Source organism: Eurosta solidaginis, chromosome 2 (genome assembly GCF_040869045.1).
Source record: "Eurosta solidaginis isolate ZX-2024a chromosome 2, ASM4086904v1, whole genome shotgun sequence".
In the NCBI taxonomy this organism is placed as follows: domain Eukaryota; kingdom Metazoa; phylum Arthropoda; class Insecta; order Diptera; family Tephritidae; genus Eurosta; species Eurosta solidaginis.
Window position 1 is genome coordinate 164,634,624 of NC_090320.1, and position 21,928 is coordinate 164,656,551.

Below are 21,928 nucleotides of genomic sequence, written 5' to 3' on the forward strand. Positions count from 1 at the left end.
ATACGCAACATCAAAAAACGTAGTTTCTTTTTGAATAGAAAATTAGCAACAGTCAATACAAAGCAATTTGTGGAAAGAAACAAATGAAAATGGGAAAAGTTGCTCACGTTCCGTGGTTTACATTTGCTATAGCAACGTTTACAACGTCAAATACACAAAATTCTGAACTCCCTTAATGTGTAGTACTTATAAATGCCACGGAATATTCTAAAAAAAATTATCATGGAAACTCTACTTAAAAATGAACTTCGTGAACCTAGAAACGCGTTTAAGACATATGCCCTAGAAACATTTTTTGTTCATATCAGAAAGAGGAATGATAATTTCGAAGGCGCCGTATAGGTTGCCATATCGCCCCAGCCTAATATATGGGTATTAAAAATTGCTTTGATTTACTTGCAGTTATGAAGAGAACAAAATTTTATCAATTTGCATAAATAAATATTCCCATTTTACCACTTTTTTTTTTGTTTTACAGTTTAAGAGCCAAAGAGTAATAAAATGTATTTGCCATATACACAACTGCCTGATCCTACAGATAAGTTCGAGATCTATGAGGAAATTGCGCAAGGAGTAAACGCGAAGGTGTTTCGTGCTAAAGAATTGGATAACGATCGGATAGTCGCTCTTAAGATACAACACTACGATGATGAGCATCAAGTATCAATTGAAGAGGAATATCGTACCTTACGTGATCACTGTAGTCATTCGAACCTTCCAGAATTTTATGGCGTCTATAAGCTAACGAAACCTAATGCACCTGATGAAATATGGTTTGCAATGGAGGTAAGATATTATTTAATGTCAGCTCAGTGTCGCTTTCACTCCAAACCATGAAAGGCATTAAAACCATAATTTTGGTTCACTGCACCTTTAAAGAAACGCTGCTTTTGCGGTTATCGTTTTTAAAAAATTAGATAAAGTTACAAACTTTAAAACACAGTTATGATTTTGCGATTCTCGTTTTTGAAAAATTATATAAAGTCATAAACTTTAAAACACAGCGACACGTGGACTACACGTCTCTGAACCCGCCTTTTCTTTATCAGATGCTTTTCGTATATTGGGATTCGATCACACGTACCAACTACATCGACTTTGTTAAATGAAAACGCCTCCAACCACTTGGCTACCATGCCCGTTGTGAAGTTTGTTGAGGACTCCCTCACATCATATACATATATACATATACATTTTTAATCATACATTTTGTAATATAATATTTGAATTTTTTTAACTTTTAATTTATAACAATATGTGAATTTATAACTTATACATGAAGTACCCGAAATGAACAATTACCCTTAAGAATTTTGCGCCAAAATATATATATTATTTTGTATATTGAATTAATAATTACTAAATTGAAGGACAAATTACACTTGCGCACTTTTGCACGCAAGAAAAATATTTACATTTCCGCCCACATAAATTTTAAATATAGGATCACCCTAACATACACTGAATATTTGGAAGAGAAGTAGATACGCACAAAACAAAACCAACCCTTTGCAAACGCCAAATCCAATGCACCCAGCTACAAATACAACATACATAATAACTGAAGCTGGAGACATTGGTGCTTTATCGGTAACCGTATCGGTAACCTTTTAACAGCTGATTCGACCAACTTTATGAGAATCAATGCAATCGATTATTGGTGCCGCTAAGGTCGTAACCGTATCGTAGCCAACCAATTGTGTTTTGGTTTACCGTCGTAACGATAAACAGCTGATTACGTTAGGGATACGGATACAGCGATACGACATACGGCACCAATGACTCCGGCTTGAAGTGAATGGAGATCAGCAGCATGTCGTCAAAAATAAGCGCCGCTACTAATTGGAATTTTGCTATACATACTTACGCACTAGCATACAACACACCAACGCACGCCGTACAACAGAAGTCAAAAGCATTGAGCAAAGCAAACGCAACGTTAGAATTAGGTGACAACAAACAAATGTACATACTAGACCCCTGCATGAATGCACAAAAATATGCCTATGAATACATTCACACAAATTTTGTACAAGAACTCATTCAATTCACTGTCATGAGAACCTATGTGTATGCGTACAAAAGGCTGTGAGTAGCAAAATATACAAGTACTTGCACGGACTCGTCTCATGCAGTACAACTACAACCAATGGCGTAAACGCATGTGTGTAGTACAACTTGTATATTCACTAGTACAACTTGTATATTCAGTAGTACTATATGTATCGCAGGTGTACTTGTGTATACAACTACAGTTTGGTGAATTTTAAGGAATTATAAAAATGTACACTAGTTGCCCGTGTAAAACCCCTTTTTTATTACAAAATAAAGTGCATTAATGTGCCATTTTAGGATTTTATTTATTTTTCATATTAATGCGTTTTCTTATGTTAGACATTAATATCTCTTTAACTAAGTAGATTTAACTTATACTATTTAAGCAAGGAAGTTTTTTTTTTATATATGTTCTAAATATTTTTCATATTTATATGTAAAAACATAATTTTTTCAACACATGTCGGGTTAAACCCTAGGGAACTACGCTTATCTGAAAGTAATTGCTTTGCGCTTGAAGGGGCACTACTAGCAGGAGTAGCAAATATTTTTCGGCTTAGCTGGAATAACAGAGGATATTTAAGTTTATTAAACTCCCACCACTTTAGAACGTCAAAATTTTCATATAGCATCAATTCTTGTTGTACTCGGTCAATACTACTAGGTATGTTTTGAGGCTGGAGAAATCCGCAAAATAGGCATTCTTTTTCGTTTGAAAGAGAATTCTGCTGAAAGTTTTCATTGTTTATCAAACTGTCTTCATTTATTAGCCTTTCAAGAAAAGTTTTACAATGTTCTTTGACTTCATTTTTCTCAGCAGCAGTAAACTGGGAGAGATTGTTAGTGGGTGGGAACAGAAATAGAGCTATTTTTTGAATCATTGTTAAATTACTAAGTACAGTGTCCTTAAGCAATGTGCGCAGCCGTAGCTTCAAATCTTGTATGCATTCTGACTCATCGTTGGTTGATTCACAATGCCGAATTAAGTAGTAAACATGTACTATTACTAAATGTAAGGTTGGATAGTTATCGCCTTCCAAATCTTTTGATGTTTCCTCAAATTTAGCCAGCACTTTAAGGGTATCTGTTAAGGCATTTAAGCTTATTCCACTAATAAAGCTGAGTTGACGATTTTCCTCCAAAATATTTCCAACGTCAACCCAGTTATTTTTGAGACACTGTAGCATGTAGTAAACTGTGTTACATCTTGTCGGAGAAATGCTTTTAAGGGTTGTTGTCAATTGTGCATTGGCTTCAGATTTCTTGAAATACCTGACGACATGTGAACATTTTTCTTTCATTTCGCCAATACCCACCGACTCGTTAAGAGATTTTTCCACGATGTTGTGCAATAAATGGGTAATACAAAATATGTCGTTGTGATGTTGGACAGCGGCTTTCATGTTAGTTCCTCTATCCGTAACAATAATGGCTTTATCCAAGTAGCAATCAAATTCGTCCAGAGCTTCCGTCACTTTTTGCATAATTCTTTGACCTATTGCGAAAAAGTTCATGAAAAAAGAATCAGGGTATTCAGCAGGGTATTGAAATAGGCGATTCTTACTGGTACAGGGCTCGGAGTGCATGGACTTAAAAGCAAGCAATTTTGTGACTAATTTTGCATTTGTAATAAAGTGCACCGTTAGTGATAAGTAGGAATGCTTTGAAACAGTGTCTGTCCATATTAACGAAGTGAGTCCAAGAAATCCTCCACTTAGTTCCTTTAGTTCTGTTTTCATTTCATCGTAGGCAATTTTGTAAAGCTTGTCTATGTTTCTGGTTACAGTGGTAGGGTGTGGTAGCAATTTTTCAACGTCTACATTTGGACCATACTTGGCTTCTATTGACAATATTAGCTCTATATATTCCTGCAGGCCTTCATCCTGGACAATTTGAAACGGTCGGCAATTTTTTACAACCCATCCTGTAACAGATCGGACAACGTCTTTTCTTATTTCGTCATCAACTTTACTCTTTCCGGCAGTTAAAATGATTTTATCGTCTCCCTTGACTATTTTTTCTTTTGATATATGTATATATTTGTGCACTAAATATAAAAAGGCTTCAGAAAAAGTATTGTGGTTTAGTTGGTGATACTTCAATGTAATTATCCATTGGTATGATCTTTCTTCAGTTAATTTCTCTATTTATATAGTTCTATTCCGCGCTTTATTTCAAAGCGTATGTACATGTATTCTATATATACTGAAGTGCGCTTAATTATATAAATAGGTAGAGAAATAGATAATGACATTTTTCTACAATGCATTATGTATGTATATACATAAATATATCCTATTTTTCATTGTCTAATGAAAATAGTTTTACGTATGTATGCATGTGTATTCATTTTAGGGAAATAACGTTTTAACAAATAATCAAATAACTTTCAGCCTAGAATAATTCTATACATACATCATACAAGTTTGATGGTGATTAGGGATAACGGCACAATATATATTTTGAAGTTTTGTTAATTTTTGAATATTTTGTATGAAAGGCGGGAAATTTCTCCAAAATTCTCCAACTGATGGCTGATTTGTAAATGTTTATTAGCTCTTAAGAAAATATATTTAGTATTTTTATTTCTTATTAAAAAAATTTTGCATTCGCCAATTAAAAATACCCATATTTTTTGTTACGTTTTTCATAGTTTCAACGCAATTTATCTTTTCATAAATGCACACATCATTTTAGAACGAAAACAAGTACATAGGTACTTAGTACTCATAGTATATTCATTGGTACAACTTGTACAAAGTTTATCTCATTGTGCTTCTCGAGGAGACATATGTATGTATGAATTTCTTTGGTAATGATATGAATGCGCGCATATACAACGCAGACAAAATGCGGGTACATACAACTTCTCTTTGCATACCATCACTCATACAACACAAACTCATTGGCGTGAAGTACAATGAATACTGAGACAGTATCAGTATGTCTCATTGTACATTCACGTGTGAATGCATTCATGCAGGACTCTAGTACAAACACACAGTAGTCACAGCGAAGGCTGGAAAGCACGGTATGCGGGCAAATACAAATGCATTGTATTCAACAAGGAGTATTATGGTGCGTGGATATTTATGAAAAGAAATATTCACCGGTATAACTGTTGTCATATATTGTTAATATTATTAGATAGAAATTTTTATTATAAAATAACCGTTCGCCTGCGTGCAAAGTTAGTATATAAGGGCGACGAATTCGCATTAAAGTTTAGAGATTAGGAGACAGGCATACGAGTCGGTAGGTTTTATGGCTGCCGACCAAGAGCACACCTGAAGGTTTTGATTTCATTTGTACTAACGTATATTCGTCTGGAGGGTTTTGCTCCATTCGACCACAGAGCTTGGCCGAGGATTTTATTACCTCAGTCACCTCTTACAAAGAAAGGGAATAAGTCAGGAGTAGAAATAGAATTTGATGAAATAAATATTTCTAACGTTTTTACATGAAATCAACAGGGTTATTCATTTGAATAACCGGTAGGGATTTTTATTTTCAGGAACCCTGGATGGACTGAGGCCAACCCCTGCAAAACCTTAAGAATAGTCCGTCCCATCTTGGCGCCCGAGCAGGTTTAAATAAAAAAAATTTAAGATATACTTTCAGAGCATCAGCAACGAAGAGGGAAAAAAGGATTTCACATTTCTGGGTTAATACTACGAAGCGGAACAATGGTAAAGGTATCGTGGGTGTTCTACCTCAATCGAGAAGGTCTGGTAGCCTACAGCACGGAATTTTGATTAGAGGGTGGCAGAACCGTGGACGAGCTAAGAAAACGACTGACGGCATTCATCCAAGAGGAGAAGGATAACGAGAACTTACGGTATCGATTCATGGAGTAGGCCATTCGGCATGCGCGATTAACAAATCTACAAGCATCAAGGACAAGTAGCGAACTGCGAACTGAAGTCACCAAGAAATGATAAGCAGGCAAATGGTGCATCCAATCAACTGGAGGTCATACAACCACCCATACAGTATATTCAGCAGCCTGGTACGTACGCAACGACAAATTATATTCAGCAGCCTGGCACATTTGCAACGACTATGGACAGAGTAAAGAAGTGGGGATTAAAATCCGACGGAGGCAAAGATCCCCTAGGGTTCATCGAAAGAGTGGAGGAGCTAGCAGATGGGTATGATATCAACCGCAACACAATTCCGAAAGCGCTGCCGGAGTTGTTGAAGGACACAGCGTTAGTATGGTACAGGAATAACAACCGGCATTGGCAGGAGTAGGCCACCTTCAAGAACGACTTCCTGAAGTTCTTCCTAAGCTCCCGATACTTTGATCAATTGGAAGATGAAATTCGTATGCGCGTACAACGACAAGGTGAGCTATTTAAAGATTATGTCTTAGTACTACAAGGACTCATGCGTCACGCGGGCTACACAGGGGAGCAGAAACTAACCCGCATCTACAGAAACTCTCGCAGAGAATACCAACTATATATAAAGCGGAGCAAGGTCAGCAATCTTGAGGAGCTGGTAAGTTTAGCTCAAGACTATGAAAATATTACTCCCGACACGGAACCAATGCGACCAACCACAAGGCCATGCATACCACGGCGTCAAGACGGACAATATCAGTGTCTCCAGGCAGAACAAAGACAGGAGGAGCGAGTAGAAGTCCAAAAACAGCAGAGGCCAGAGCCACGTCAAGAATATGTAGGCACAAGAAGAAGAGAATTTTGCTGGAAATGTGGTAAGATATGCGTGCTCACGCGTGGTTGTTGTAGGAAGCCACAGGAAAACGACCAGAGACCACATTGAAACCAAGGGATTGGGTCTTCGGAGGTGCAACCTCGGAGAAATTAGACATGTTCAAATACAAAAAGGGCCGCATATTGGTAACAACGTATGTGAACGCAGAAGCGTTATCAGCGATTGACACGGGAGCGGCGAGGAGCTTTATAAATGATGCAATCGCGGAAAGATTAAAAGCTTGCAAATTCAAGGTAGTAAAGACGCGAGTAAGAATGGGCGATGGCAGAGCAATAATAATCAAAGAAACCGTAGATGCAGAATTAAGAATGGGTGATAAAGTACAGCGGAACGAAATGCTAGTCCTACCGGGACTGGGCGATGTGGTGCTAATTGGCACGGACAATCTGGCGAAGGTAAACCTGGAGATGAGATGTGGTGGTCAAGAAATACCGTTGAGAGTAGACGAACGGAAGCAAGAGGTATTCACATGTACAACTATGGTCGAAGCGAATAGCGAAGACTTCAAGAAACACAACCTAATGGCGGCGATAATACCTAGCAAGACAGAGGATTCGGTGAGTAAATTTCTCAGCCAAGAATTACAGGTGTTCGCAAAGATTTCAGGAGTATCCGACGTGGCCACACACAAAATAGTTATGAGAGGCGACCGTCAAATTAAGCAAAGGTTCTATCTGAAATATCCGAAAAAGCAAGAAATTATCAACAAGGAAATCGACGAGCTGATCGAATAAGGTTGCATCGAACCATGAAAGAGTCCGCACAGCGCACCCATAGTTTTGGCAAAGAAGAATGGCAAATAGATACTCTGCGTAGACTCCCGTCAGCTAAACGCAAGATCAGTACCAGACGCATACCCTTTACCACGTGTACAACATATCTTGGACAAATTAAGAAGCGCGAGATTTATCAATAGCCTCGACTTGAAAAATGGATATTGGCTAATCCCCATGGAAGCGAGCAGCAAGCAATACACCGCATTCACAGTGCCTGGGCGTGGACTATACCAATGGTGGGTAATGACATTTGGCTTGCACTCAGCCGCAGCAACTTTCCATAGAGCACCTGATCGTGTCATAGGGCCAGAATTGGAACCATACGCGTGTGCATACCTCGACGATATTATCATTACAAGCATAACATTGGAAGAGCACATTGCACATTTAACAGAAGTATTTGGAAGACTGCATAGAGCAAACCTGAGGATAAACCCGGACAAATGTGAGTTTTTTAAGAAAAGTTTGAAATATCTAGGTCATGCCGTTAGCGAGGAAGGCATCCATACCGACCCAGACAAGATAGAAGCCAAAGGACTGAACCACCGAAGAACAAATGAGAGTTACGATGTTTTCCAGGGGTCATGTCGTGGTACAGAAGATTCGTGCCAGATTTCTCACAAGTCGCACACCCGTTAACATCGATGCTTAAGAAAGGTAGTAAGTGGAGGTTGTTTGAAGATCAGCATTCGAAGCACTTAAGGCAGCACTGACGTAGCCACCGGTACTCGCTTGTCCATATTTTTCGAGGAAGTTTAGCTTACAGACGGATGCAAGTGATTTTGTTCTTGGTGTAGTACTTACGCAAGGTTCAGGCAACGAAGAGCGAGTAATAGCATACGCAAGCCGCAGGTTAAACAAGGCAGAGATGAACTACTCACCGACAGAAAAGGAGTGTTTGGCAATAGTTTGGGCAATACGAAAGATGATGCCTTGGGCAACAGTCTGTGCAGACTTTGTTGGTCCAATGCCACGATCGAAGAGGCAATGCTCTTCCTAGACATATTTTCAAAGTGGGTAGAGGTAGTACCAATCAGAAAGGCAACGACAGAATGTTTAATAAGAGGATTTCGAGAGAGGATTTTGGCTCGGTTCGGCGTCCCAAAAGTATTTATTACGGACAACGGGCGCAGTTTATCAGCAGAGGTTTTAAGACATTTTTAGAGGAACTTGGCGTGAAACACCAATTAACGGCACCGTACACACCGCAGGAGAACCCGACAGAGAGAGCAAACAGGGCCATCAAGAGGATGATAGCACAATTTACGGGAAAACAGCAGAAGACATGGGATGAGATAACGCTGGCATTGAATACAAGCGTATGTGAATCGACCGGTTACAGTCCAGCATGCACAGTACAAGGGAGGGAACCGAGAATTCCCAACAGCATTTACGATGAGCAGACATTTGGTAAAGGTGAGAAATTAGCGAACCCAGGAGAGAAGTCAACGAGGATGAAAGAAATATTCGAGATGGTACGACATAAGCAAGAGAGAGCATATATTGTGCAAGCGAAGTATTATAATTTAAGAAGAAGGCAATGGCGACCGGCGATGAGCGACCTAGTGCTGGCAAAGGAGCATCAGCTGTCAAAAGCGGTTGATAACTATGCAGCCAAACTAGCGCCCAGGTACAGTGGAACCTCACCGGGTAACGAACATTGTGTAAGCAGTGATCGTGAAACTAGCCAAAGTCTTCAGAGGAAAGAGGAGGACAGCCCACCTAAGTGAGCTGTAAGCATACTACGAAACCGCGGCCGCCGACAACAGCGAATCCAGGAAGCAAAGTCATAAACAGAACAACAAGAAGAACGCTAGCAAAAATCAAATCCCTTCAACATCGTCCAATCGAACAGCAAGCAATATTTCCGAACAACCGAGAGAGAACAGCGAGGTATCCATTTACGGTACGCTCACACAAATCAGCGAAGGGACGGAGAAACAACGCAGATATAACCAAGGCACAAGTCAACAGCTGATAGCATACAGAGACGGTCAAGTGCAAAACATTGCGGAGAATCAGGTACGAACATTTCCAGAAAATCAGGTACGGATCGCCAGAGGACCGACACATGGATCAAGATTACACCTAGGAAGGCAGTTCGCTATGACAGCCCTAAACGAACACACACCCCTAGACAGCTGCGGAATAACAGATTATTTTTTAAGATTCTACTTCAATCCGGATCAAATCGGTAATAACGGACACGCCCAATCGGAGCAGTGTAAAATCATGCACGAAAAAATTTCATTTAAAGAAGTACCTGGAAGTCAGATCAACCACTAAACGCTCGGCAAACTTTAACCACAATTACATAATCACATAAATATATTTTTTAACTAGGCTCATGATATACTACATTTTTTTTTAAATCCACCATATACGGTGGGTAAACCCTAAGGAAAATCCACCAGTTTTCATTTAAAGTATAGACTGGTATCACACACACCACCTACTGGAAGCGACGAGCAGCAACATAGCAGCATCCTGATGAAGGGCACAAAAACTAAATTGGTAAGAATGATCACATGATACCCGCTGCCAGTAAAAGTACCGTCTAACGCGTCAGAAGAAAAACCATATATAAATTGGGCCACGGGGGCCAAACCTCAAAGTATTTTGAAACAAAGCAAGGTGAGTACGCCATACCAGTCTGACGAGGAGCAGTACGCCGCCGAAGGAACCAACTTTGGATCCCTACGTATGAAATTGAGGCCGACCTGGCCGGCACGGGAACCGGCCACGAGCAGCAAGGGAGATAGCGACGCCACCGAGGAATTCGGCTACCTCAGAGAGTCGGAGTTAGAGGCAGAGGAATGGCCCGTGGTACGAGGCGCTACACCGAGTGAGCGGGTGAGCTCTCAATAAGACAGGAAGACGAGGTGACTCAAGGCTGAGGGTTCGTGGAGTACATTCGACGCGTCAATCACAGAATGCGCATATATAACGCGCATGTCGAAACCGAACCCTGGCCAAGCAGAGAATATACGAGGCAACGACAACCGAAGATGGCAGCGACGTGCTAAGTCTGATGGCGAGCAACGAAGATATCCGCGACAGCAACAATAACATCCATATAAACGAAGACGGAAGTAGCGTGGTAGCCGAAATCGAACGATGGCTGAACGGTGCTCAAACCAACATGCCAGAGACGTGGGAGAATCGCTCCGGTATTCAGCCACTCCCGGAGGAACTCATTAAAGATATCGAACGACACCTGCACCAGCCACAACAGCAGCTTCATTTTTACTAACGTATATTCGTCTGGAGGATTTTACTCCATTCGACCGCAGAGGTAGGCCGAGGGTTTTATTACCTCAGTTTTTACATGAAATCAACAGGGTTATTCATTTGAAGAACCGGTAGGGATTTTTATTTTCAGACACCCTGGAGGGACTGAGGCCAACCCCGGCGAAACCAAAGGAATAGTCCGTCACAAGTTGATAACTATAACCCGGCTTTTCAGTGCTGATTTAAACTTCCTTTATAGTGTGAAGGTCTGCAGTATTTACGTCTTTAAACAAACCGGTAGTCGGGTTCTAGTAGTCACGGTTGCCTTAGTACTAAAAAGCTAAAGCAGATTAACTCACAGAATTTGAGATCTCATTTAAACGCGATTTTAAATATTCGCTTTGTTGTGTTGATTTTCCGTCAGAGTGGCTGTCTGTTGTATTTGTGTGATTACTTTGTTTCTTGTAAAAAATTTTAAAGGTTCAATATGGTGTCAGAATTAGTGTTTTTCTGTTCGTTGGTGCCCCCCATAAATTCAGTTTTCAGAAAACATTAGTCAGAACTCTTTTTCCAGAAAGATAAAATTCAGAAATGAAGTCTGAGAAGTCAAATAACAGATGGTAAAATTCAGAAAGTAATCAGACGACAGAAAAAACATTAAAGTCCTCTCGTTTATTCATTTGGAATGTATTTTATACATATTAAGAAAAATTAGCACAATCTAAAATTTAAAATTTTGTTCAATGGGTAGCATGCAATAAATTAAACCGTTTTCGCGTTTATCTTTTTCAAATGAATTTACAGGGATTCAAGGGGTGATAAGAGCAATACAGAGCTTTATAGCTTCAAAGCTTCCGCAACCCAACTGTCAACCTAACCTACTATATATGAATGTATTGTGACGAATATGAATGTATTGTGACGAACATTAGCATCACTAAGTGATACTATCATCACTAACCTGATACAAAGCAGACGCCCGTATGTGCGTAAACAAATCAATCATCATTTACACACATTTGTACATATAAGGCAACGAAGAGATACTCGCAAACACATGTAATCATCAGCCGAAGTAGTTACTCACAGATAGATATACACGCATAAGGCTATGGGAGAGGCGTGGACTACAGATATACATGTTTATAGATGGTAACTAACCAAGCAACAGTTCTCGAAACAGCTAGACCTTAGAAGATATATACGGACAAGGCAATAGAGAGTATAAAAGCAGTGCAAGCTGAGGAATGAAAATCAGTTTGATTTAAGCACGCAATTAGTTGTGAAGTATAAGTGTTATTTTTAAGTACCTTAAAGTAGTCTAATATAGACCATTTTGCATTACTGAATATTGGAGTTATTTATTCGACAATTTAGCGATTCGAACGTTTGCAGAAGGTTGGAAATAAGCGGAATTTCTCCAAGTTGGTTACAATTGGTGTCAGAATAGGAATTGTTGAATGGTGGAGTGAATTGAAGATCCAGCAACTGATAAATGAGTTGGAGAGCCGTGGATTGAATACAATCGTGAATAAACTCCAACTTCAGGCTCGACGAGAGGCAATGGAATCAGAAGGAATTAACGTGGAAGAGTATGTATTTCGTCCAGATGGCGATGAGACGACAAAATTGGAGGAAAAAAATGAAACACCGCAGACAATGGCGAACACAGACCTGAACATGATATTGGCTGAAATGCCGGCACAAATGTCCGAAATGTCATCACAAATATCCACAACATGTCATCGCAACTAGAATCACAGGAGAACGTATAACATCGAAGATTGAACCACAAGAAACGCGTATTTCAGAAATGTGGACACAGATTACATCCAAGATGGAAACTCAATTGGAAGAAGAGAAGACATATATGGCATCCCAACTGGAATCGCGGGAGACACGCATAACATCCAAGATGGAAGAACAAGAAGAGCGCTTATCATTGCAGGAGGCACAAATGTTTTCGCAGTTAGAAGCACAGGGAGCAAGGGTAATATCAAAGCTGGAAGCGCAGGATGCAAAAATCGCACAATTTCAGGCAGAGGTCGATGATTTAAAAGGTCGTATGGAGCAGCTGCAACTAAATCGCCCAGCAGTTTCAGCGAGTAATCTAAAAGTAAAAACACCATCCTTTGACGGTTCTGTCTCCCAGGTCTTTAAGCTATACTTTGAGAAGGCCGCTACAGTGAACAATTGGAATGCGGAAGATAAAGTTGCTGCATTGTACGTGGCTTTAAAAGGACCAGCTGCTGAGACCTTACATACCATCCCAGAGTACGAACGGAGGAGATATGAAGCATTGATGGGCGCACTAGATAGGCGATACGGAATCGAGCATAGGAGATAGATATACCAAAAGGAGTTACTGAACGGCTTCCAAAGGCCTGGTGAAACATTGCAAGAGTTTGCGTCGGACGTTGAAAGGCTGGCACATTTAGCAAATGTGGATGCATCCGTGGAATACACCGAAAGGGTAAAAATTCAGAGCTTTATTTATGGATATCGAAACGAAGCGAGCGACATACGCAGACCCAATACCTACATTCACAGAAACGGTATCACATGCTCTGATTCAGGAAACAGAATCTCTTCTGTGTAAGCCAGCGTTCAAAGCACGCCATGTGGGGGTAGAAAGGCCAGACTGGGTGAACACAATATTGGAGGCGCTGAAAGGATAACAAAAGCGGAGTAAAGAGTTATCAAATGGTTCAAATGCGGGAAGCCAGGTCACATTGCACGTCATTGCGATCTTGATCCTAGTGGTTTCAATAGAATGGATGGTCTTAGAGCGAGTCAGATGTAAAGATCGAGAGCTAACTCCAGCTATTGAATGTCCTGTGATATCTGTATCGCAAATCGGAAGGAAATCGAGCAGTCTTATCGTCAGAGGAAACCTGGATGGTAAAGAACGTGTACTGACTGTAGATACGGGCGCATATCATTCCTTAATCCGATCTGATTTGATCAAAAGGAAAGTAAAGCCATTACCTGGAGCACGGTTTCGTACGGTCACTGGCGAGTACAACCAAGTCCAGGGAGAAGGGCTATGTGAAGTCTTAATTGGAAAGGTCGCGGTTCTACATAAATTCGTTGTGGCGGAGATCGTTGATGAAGTCATATTGGGAGTGGACTTCTTAGTTGACCATGGCATGAGGATCGAAATGCAAAGAAGGAATATGCGCTATAAGAACCAGGATGTACCACTCAACTTAAGTTTGGAAAAAGGGTTCAGCAGTAAGCGAGTGCTGGTGGAGGCGATTCGACAAAGACCACGAAAGTCAAAGCCAGAAGGCCGGGCAAAGATTAGTGGAACGAATGGAACACATAAATCAATACCGAAGGTACCTGCCAGAAGAACACTTGCATTGACAAACCGAAATGGACGAACTAAAATGAAGGAAAGAATTTCACAGAAAGAATGCAAGGGTGGTTTCAAGCCAGGGCGCACTACTGTTGTGACCCGTCAAGACGATACTGATGATACAAAGTCAATCCGTCAAGATCAAGCACTGCGAAATAGTTCAATGGCCAAACCAGAGAGTGTGAGGGAACAGTCCAGGATAATCAGTAGTAGGATGAAACACAGGTACGACAAGAGCAATAACTCGGAAGGTTTCCTGGAGGGAGATTTGGTACTGCTATACAACCCTCCCCGGCGGAAAGGTGTTCCATCCAAATATCGGTGCACTTGGGAAGGCCCGTACAGAGTTGTGAATACGATCAGTGATGTCGTCTACCACATACAAGCATTTGGGAAACCAAGAAATAGAAGGGTGGTTCATTTGGAGAGGCTAGCAGCGGTTGGATCGAGAGATTTTCCTGAACGGTACGATCAGACTTAGGTGGAGGGCAGTGTGACGAATATTAGCATCACTAAGTGATACTATCATCACTAACCTGATACTATGCAGACACTCGTATGTACGTAAACAAATCAATCATCTTTTACACACATAGATATGTACATATAAGCCAACGGAGGTATACTCGCAAACACATGTAATCATCTGCCGAAGTAGTTACTCACACATAAATACACACGCATATGGCTATGGGAGAGGCGTGAACTACAGCAATATATATTTATAGCTGGTAACTAACCAATCATGACATGCAACTTTTCTCGAAACAACTAGATCTTAGGAGAAGCAACAGAGAGTATAAAAGCAGCGCAAGCTGAGGAATGAAAATCAGTTTGATTTAAACACGCAATTAGTTGTGAAGTATAAGTGTTATTGTGAAGTACCTTAAAGCAGTCTAATAAAGACCATTTTGCATTACTGAATATTGGAGTTATTTATGCGACAATTTAGCGATTCGAACGTTTGCAGAAGGTTGGAAATAAGCGGAATTTCTCTAAATTCGTTACAGTATCATACACATATTTAGCAGGCGAGGCTCTGCCAACCCCAGGTTCCTCCAAGTTGCGCAAAATTTAATGTTTTTTGCTCTCTGATTACTTTTTGAATTTTGACTTCTGAATCTTGACTTCTGAATTTTGATTTCTGATATTTGACTTCTGAGTTTTGATTTTGACTAATGTTTTCTGAAAAATATGTTTCTGAATTTTTGTTATCTGAATTTATGGAGGGAACCCCAACATTCAATCTTCGAATATATTTTGTTTGTAGATTGCCATGTTTTTCTGTACGTGACGTCGGTCTTTTGCTTGCATGCGAAGGACCTTTAATGTTGTATTGATGTATTGAAATCTTAAAAGTGTTCTCTTAACCTCGTTCTTATTTATCATCCTGTTCGTCCTATGTAACTGTGTTGGTATTAGTGTAATGATGGGAATAAAAATTCTAAGAGACAAATATATACCCCAATGGAGAAATGGGAAACCATTCTGAATAAGCTTGGGGAAGAGAAGACCTTGGCGGAAAAATCAGATAGAAGCACAACAAATCTTTTCCAGTGTCAGGGATAAATTGGTATCCTCACTGAGTAGATATAACGTTGAGGCATTGGCCCTAACGTCATATGAAAAGGAAATAGAAATAGATTTTGCTGCGCTATTACCAGAGACTCAACCCAATTCAGGGGATGCACTAAAAATTTAAATTACTGATAAAAATTCGCAAACAGAAAGCGACAGAATGCCGCAAACAATAGTCGAATTTTTAAAGACTGCTTAGTCAGTTCTGCCAGAATTCGATGGTAAAGCCGATACATGAATAGCTTCTTAGATGGTTTGGATATCCTAGAACAAATTAAGGATACCCATGAAGCTATAGCAGTTTAGATGATAAAAACCAAGCTGAAAGGAACAGCCAGAAACTTATTAAGCACCGAAAGCTCAATCGAAGCAATAAAACAAAAATTAAAAACAGCAATTAAAGGTGAATCAGTTGAAGTTTTGACAGCAAAACTCCTGAACATCCAGCAACGTAGTAAAACGGCAAGCCAATACACTGCTGAAATTGAAAGGCTCACAAAATCGTTGGAAGGTGCTTACATATCTGACGGACTAACACCATAGTTAGCAACCAAGTATGCTACACAATCAGCTGTGAAAGCAATGTGTAAAAACAGCTCCAACGAAAAGGTAAAAACAATCATGCAACCTGGAACGTTCACAACAAGGAACGAAGCCATATCAAAATTCACTAACAGTTGCACAGAGGTAACTGGAAATCCAAATTCAATATTACATATTCGCCAACAAAATCAGTTCCGAGGTAACTTCCGCAGGGGTTACCAAAACAATAATTATAGAGGAAATTATAGACGTTCTTTCAATACCTATAATAATAATAACGATAATATTAACGATAATAATAATAACAGACAAAATAACCAAAGATCTGGTCGAAATTTCGGATCGTGAAGAAATACCCGCAATAACACCAGAAATGTCCGAAATGTTACACAACATGAAAACCAACAAACTCCACCTCAATAAATAAAAAATTTATATATTTTCAATTTACACCTTAATAGCTACATATCTTCCAGAACAACTCTGAATGATTCCATATCAACCCTCATAATCGATACGGGAGCGGATATTTCAATAATAAAAAAGGGTCAAATTGACAGTAATGTCACGATAAATAATTCTCAAAAAACAGATGTGAGAGGAATTAGTCAAGGGATAACAAGCACTATTGGCATGGTTAAAGCGGACTTAAAAGATGATTATCTATTAATTGGACACAAATTTCACGTAGTAGATGACAATTTCCCAATCCCATGCGATGGAATATTAGGATAAGATTTCATAAAAAAATGTAACTGCACTTTGGATTATCAAACAGAAGGAGACTCTAATATTGAGACCATATGACTACCCAGAAAACATAATAATTCAGATGACTAACAAACCAACAATCAATAGTATTTCATTTCCCGCACGATCAGAAGATGCCAGGTTCGACTCCTGGCAGGATCGTCATGTAATGATGGGAATAAAAAGTAATTGGATTTGGTGTGGTGCCCATTTAGCGGCACCAGACGGAATTGAGTTCTTTATTAAAAAGCTGTTTCTTTTATGCAAAATTTCTATAAGCTAAAATACTTACTTACACTAATACTTACAAACTAAGTGTATTACATACATATACATTCAGTTCAGTTCCCTGGGAACTGCATCCTAAGCATAAATAAAATTAGCTTTGGAATCTGCAACGCAAGCACAATGAATCATGTTAATAATTTGTCTACAGGTAAAGGCTTGTTGCGAGCAAGCTCCAAACAGTAACATACCAAGGTCTAGGTTACCAGATGATGCAAGGTGTACAAAATATATGTTTGTAGAAATTAATGAATGTGTCAATAGAATCTCAGGCCGTACCAAAGCGAGCCAAAATATATGTATGTACAAATGTATTAATATGTATGTAAGAGTCAATGCATTTTAAGACATTCCAAAAGGGTTTTAAATATATGTTTGTTCAAATGAGTGAATGTGTCAATGAATACCTTAATGAGTGAATGCTACATTAGCAAGTAAGTTTGTATACACCGTGGCTGCTAAGCGGATCCTGTGAGCTAGTGTTAGTTCTTAGTTTTCGCCTAGACTGCTCGAAACGCTGTGCTAATGTAGTATTTTTTAAAAAAGTATATATTATTCCACGCTCTCTCTTACATGATTCTTGTGTAAGGGGTGTTATATGCTTGAAGTGTGTACCAATTGTCTTAAAGCTGCATTTTTATGCTGTTGTGGGTGGCTCGAGATCCTACGTATTATTGCGTCGGTGGCTGTTGGTTTTCTATACATGTCGTAATTGGGAATTTAATCTACAATTAACGCGAGGTCTAAACAGTTGATTCCTCCGTCTTTTTCTGCTTCCATTATGAATTTTATGTTCCCGTGTTGCTTGTTAAGGTACTCCAGTATTACCTCTTTGTTGAATAATAAGCACCAAACTTATTTAAAATTGAAAGAACATTGACTCTACTTTACACGGAACCCTTTATGTGTAGACAATTAACCTATTCTTAGTTATATCTGAACGAACGCAGTTCGCCCAGTGTGTAAATATACATTCATAAATATTTATATGTTCATGTTTACAAACTATTTTGATAACGCGCTGCAGATAAGAAACGATAGCATTTGATCACGCAATGTATTTCAACACCAATGCTTCTAAATAACAAGGATCAGAGTTAAAGCAAAGAATCATCCCTATCTTATCATTTATGTTGGCGAAGTATTTCTTATGTGCCGGGGTGGGCGTGAGCTTAGCACTTGCTAAGCGACCATATATGTATACGATAAGCGAGAGCACAACTGCTACTTCGTCAAAATCAACGACAGCTCTTTTAGTTTGATTTCAATGGTCTTACAGTAAGAAAGTGTCGCACATGCGCTTAAAACAGAGTACCAAATAGTGCGTGCGACACATGCTCACCGTTCAAGCAATGAAATCAAACTAAATAAATAATTGATTTTGCTTTCGTGCTCGCTACGCGTTCGGGTTTACTAACACATTCTCAATTTGGTAACCGTGTAAATATAGTGGTGGCCAGCGCTGCTTATGTGTCCCAATTCTCTGATAAGAAATACGTTTCCCAAATATGTAGTACCGAGCCGGACCCGTGTGCACCTTGCGTAACAAATATAAAATTATCATATCAAATATCAACAGAAATCAGCTGTTCTATCAATCAAACATCTACAAACTTACATGCGCTTGTCCTGCCATGTGGCGAATATTAGCAACTGCCGGTAATGCAGTGTTAGTTCTAATCATATATTCACATAGTACAAACAGATTTCTTTGTGTGCTCACAATCGTTTATTTTAACAAATTATTTTAATAAAATATAGCTAAACAAAAGCACTACGATTAATAATGCGCAAATCTCGCTAATAACACGAATCTCCATCTTAACAACCAAAACTTTATTTATAGATTTTGATTCCAAATAAGAGCGAAAAAGGGACCTGTACATAAAAACAGCAATTAGAAATAATATATAAGATTATATATGTATGTGTGATACATGCATTTGAGTACGTACAACAATGCATATCGTTAGCTTAATGTGAAAATGTGCTAAGTCACTTTTTACGAATTTGACAGGAGACGAAAAAAACTGAATAATTTTTCAAAGCTGTGAATAAGGATACCTTAATTGCAATGCTTTTGAGTGTAGAAGCTCTGAAAAAGTTAAATAAAAATCATGTATGCTAACCCAGCAGCTATTTTATGACTTAGCACAATTTCCTCACTCGAAACAAATTTTTTCTCCTGACTTAGCACTTTTTATTCGATATGTTTCCCCATCACTCTTCCCCTTTAATGTTTGAAATATAAAACTAAAACTATATATTTCACAAAAAATACTATTTATTTGTCAAACTATTTCTAACTATTGGCGGCCACCGTGGTGTGATGGTAGCGTGCTCCGCCTACCACACCGAATACCCTGGGTTGACACCCCGGGCAAAGCAACATCAAAATTTTAGAAATAAGGGTTTTTATTTCTGCCATGAAAAGCTCTCAGTGAAACCTCATCTGCCTCGCAGATGCCGTTCTGTGTCGGCATAAAACTAGTAGGTCCCGTCCCGCCAATATGTAGGAAAAATTAAAAAGAGGAGCAAGACGTAAATTGGAAGAGAAGCTCGGCCTGAAATCTCTTCGGAGGTTGTCGCGCCTTACATTTATTTATTTATTTTATTCCTAACGGTTCTGATCTGGACTCTTTCGCCGGATGGTGCGCAGACAATAAATTTATTTTTAAATTCAAACAAATGCTGTGTTGTGTCTTATTCCTTAAAGACAACTGCCACATACTTTATTTACAAACTAAACGCTAAACCTCTTAATTATTGTCAAGAGAGTAAGGACTTGGGTGTAATTTTTGACCCTAAACACTTATTTTCTGTCACATTGATATCGTTGTTTTAAAATTTGTTGCAATTGTTGTGTTCAGTAGACGTAACACCACTGAATTTATGGAACCTATGACGTTGAAGGCACTTTATATATCTTTGGTCAGAAGTAGTGTTGAATATTGCTCAATAATATGGAATCCTCTCTATGAATCTAACTCCTATAAAATTGAGAAAGTTCCAAATTTTTTGCTTTACGTATGCTTCACTGGCCAGAAGGCCTCCCATCATATACCAGCAGTCACAAATTTCTTGGTCTTCAAGCTTTGCATGACAGAAGAACTTTTATCTCACTCATGCTTGCTTATAATGTAATAAACTTTAGCACGAATTGCTCTGATTTATCTACTTTGTTCATTCCATATATTCCTCTGCGTGATCTTCGGCATAATAGATTATTTATCGAAATAACTCATAAAACGAATTATGCTATGAATGAACCTTTAACTAGAACTATACATCTAGCAAATCGCTTCAGTAGTATTATAAATTTTAATAACAGCTTATATAGGTTTAAGCTTGATTTGTTTTCTGTTTTTAACTAGTCTGTAAGAAAGGATGTAGTTATCGACATGTAAGAATTGAAGTAGATTATAGTCAGCGCAAAGCATTTATCATACACCAGAGGCATGTCTCAATTGGGTAAATCCAATTTCAAGGGGTTGTGTTCGCAACCCTCTCAAGGGGTAACCAGCACAATATATAGCTTCTCCAACCAATTGTCAACTCACCTAACCGTGGCGAATCCTGTTTCAGCCGAGGCTCTGGCGAACTAGGGGGTGGGGAGGACGGCATGGCCTAGAAGGTTTAATGTGATCATATAAATCGTTCCCGAGATGGTCGAGCTAGTAGTACCTTAATAGTGCTTTGTTACCGGAACGTACCGGATCTATATACGGCAAAGGGCCATCAACATCGGTAACACTCCCCAAAGCTTTCGGGGAGTCTCTTTATCGTTAACACAACAACAACAACAAAGCATGTACTTTTAGGCTGCATGAATTAAATAAATAAATAAAATGCGCGCACAAAGAAATGACTAGTAATTCAGATTGATATTATTGGCAGGTTGACTTAGCCCAAAACGTGGACCCTGGCACCCCTAGAGTGTGTTTATAGAATATGGATATCAAATGAAAGCTGTTGATGAGTGCTTTAGTAGAGGGTAATTTTCATACCCCTGGGTGACTAGGGTCTCGAGCTATAGGCCAAAAAGTGGGCCCGGGTACCCCTAGAATGTGTTTATAGAATATTGATATCAAATGAAAGCTGTTGATGAGTGCTTTAGTAGAGGGTAATTTTCATACCCCTTGGTGACTAGGGTCTCGAGGTATAGGCCAAAACGTGGACCCGGGCACCCCTAGAGTGTGTTTATAGAATATTGATATCAAATGAAAGCTGTTGATGAGTGCTTTAGTAGAGGGTCATTTTCATACCCCTGGGTGACTAGGGTCTCGAGATATAGCCCAAAACGTGGACCCGGGCACCCCTAGAGTGTGTTTATAGAATATGGATATCAAATGAAAGCTGTTGATGAGTGCTTTAGTAGAGGGTAATTTTCATACCCCTGGGTGACTAGGGTCTCGAGCTATAGGCCAAAAAGTGGGCCCGGGTACCCCTAGAATGTGTTTATAGAATATTGATATCAAATGAAAGCTGTTGATGAGTGCTTTAGTAGAGGGTAATTTTCATACCCCTTGGTGACTAGGGTCTCGAGGTATAGGCCAAAACGTGGACCCGGGCACCCCTAGAGTGTGTTTATAGAATATGGATATCAAAT

At 39.3% G+C, this 21,928-nt stretch overlaps 1 protein-coding gene across 4 annotated transcripts in view; it reads left to right on the forward strand.

Annotated features, from left to right (window-relative positions):
- The window catches only part of ninaC (STKc_myosinIII_N_like and MYSc_Myo21 domain-containing protein ninaC), a 2,219,740-nt gene that overhangs the window by 253,139 nt on the left and 1,944,673 nt on the right, over positions 1-21,928 (forward strand). For all 4 annotated transcript variants that reach the window (XM_067766366.1, XM_067766367.1, XM_067766369.1 and 1 more), the window contains exon 2: positions 479-786. In XM_067766366.1, the coding sequence (XP_067622467.1) occupies positions 502-786 (285 nt within the window). In that variant the 5' untranslated portion in view covers positions 479-501. The remainder of the gene's footprint in view (positions 1-478; positions 787-21,928) is intronic.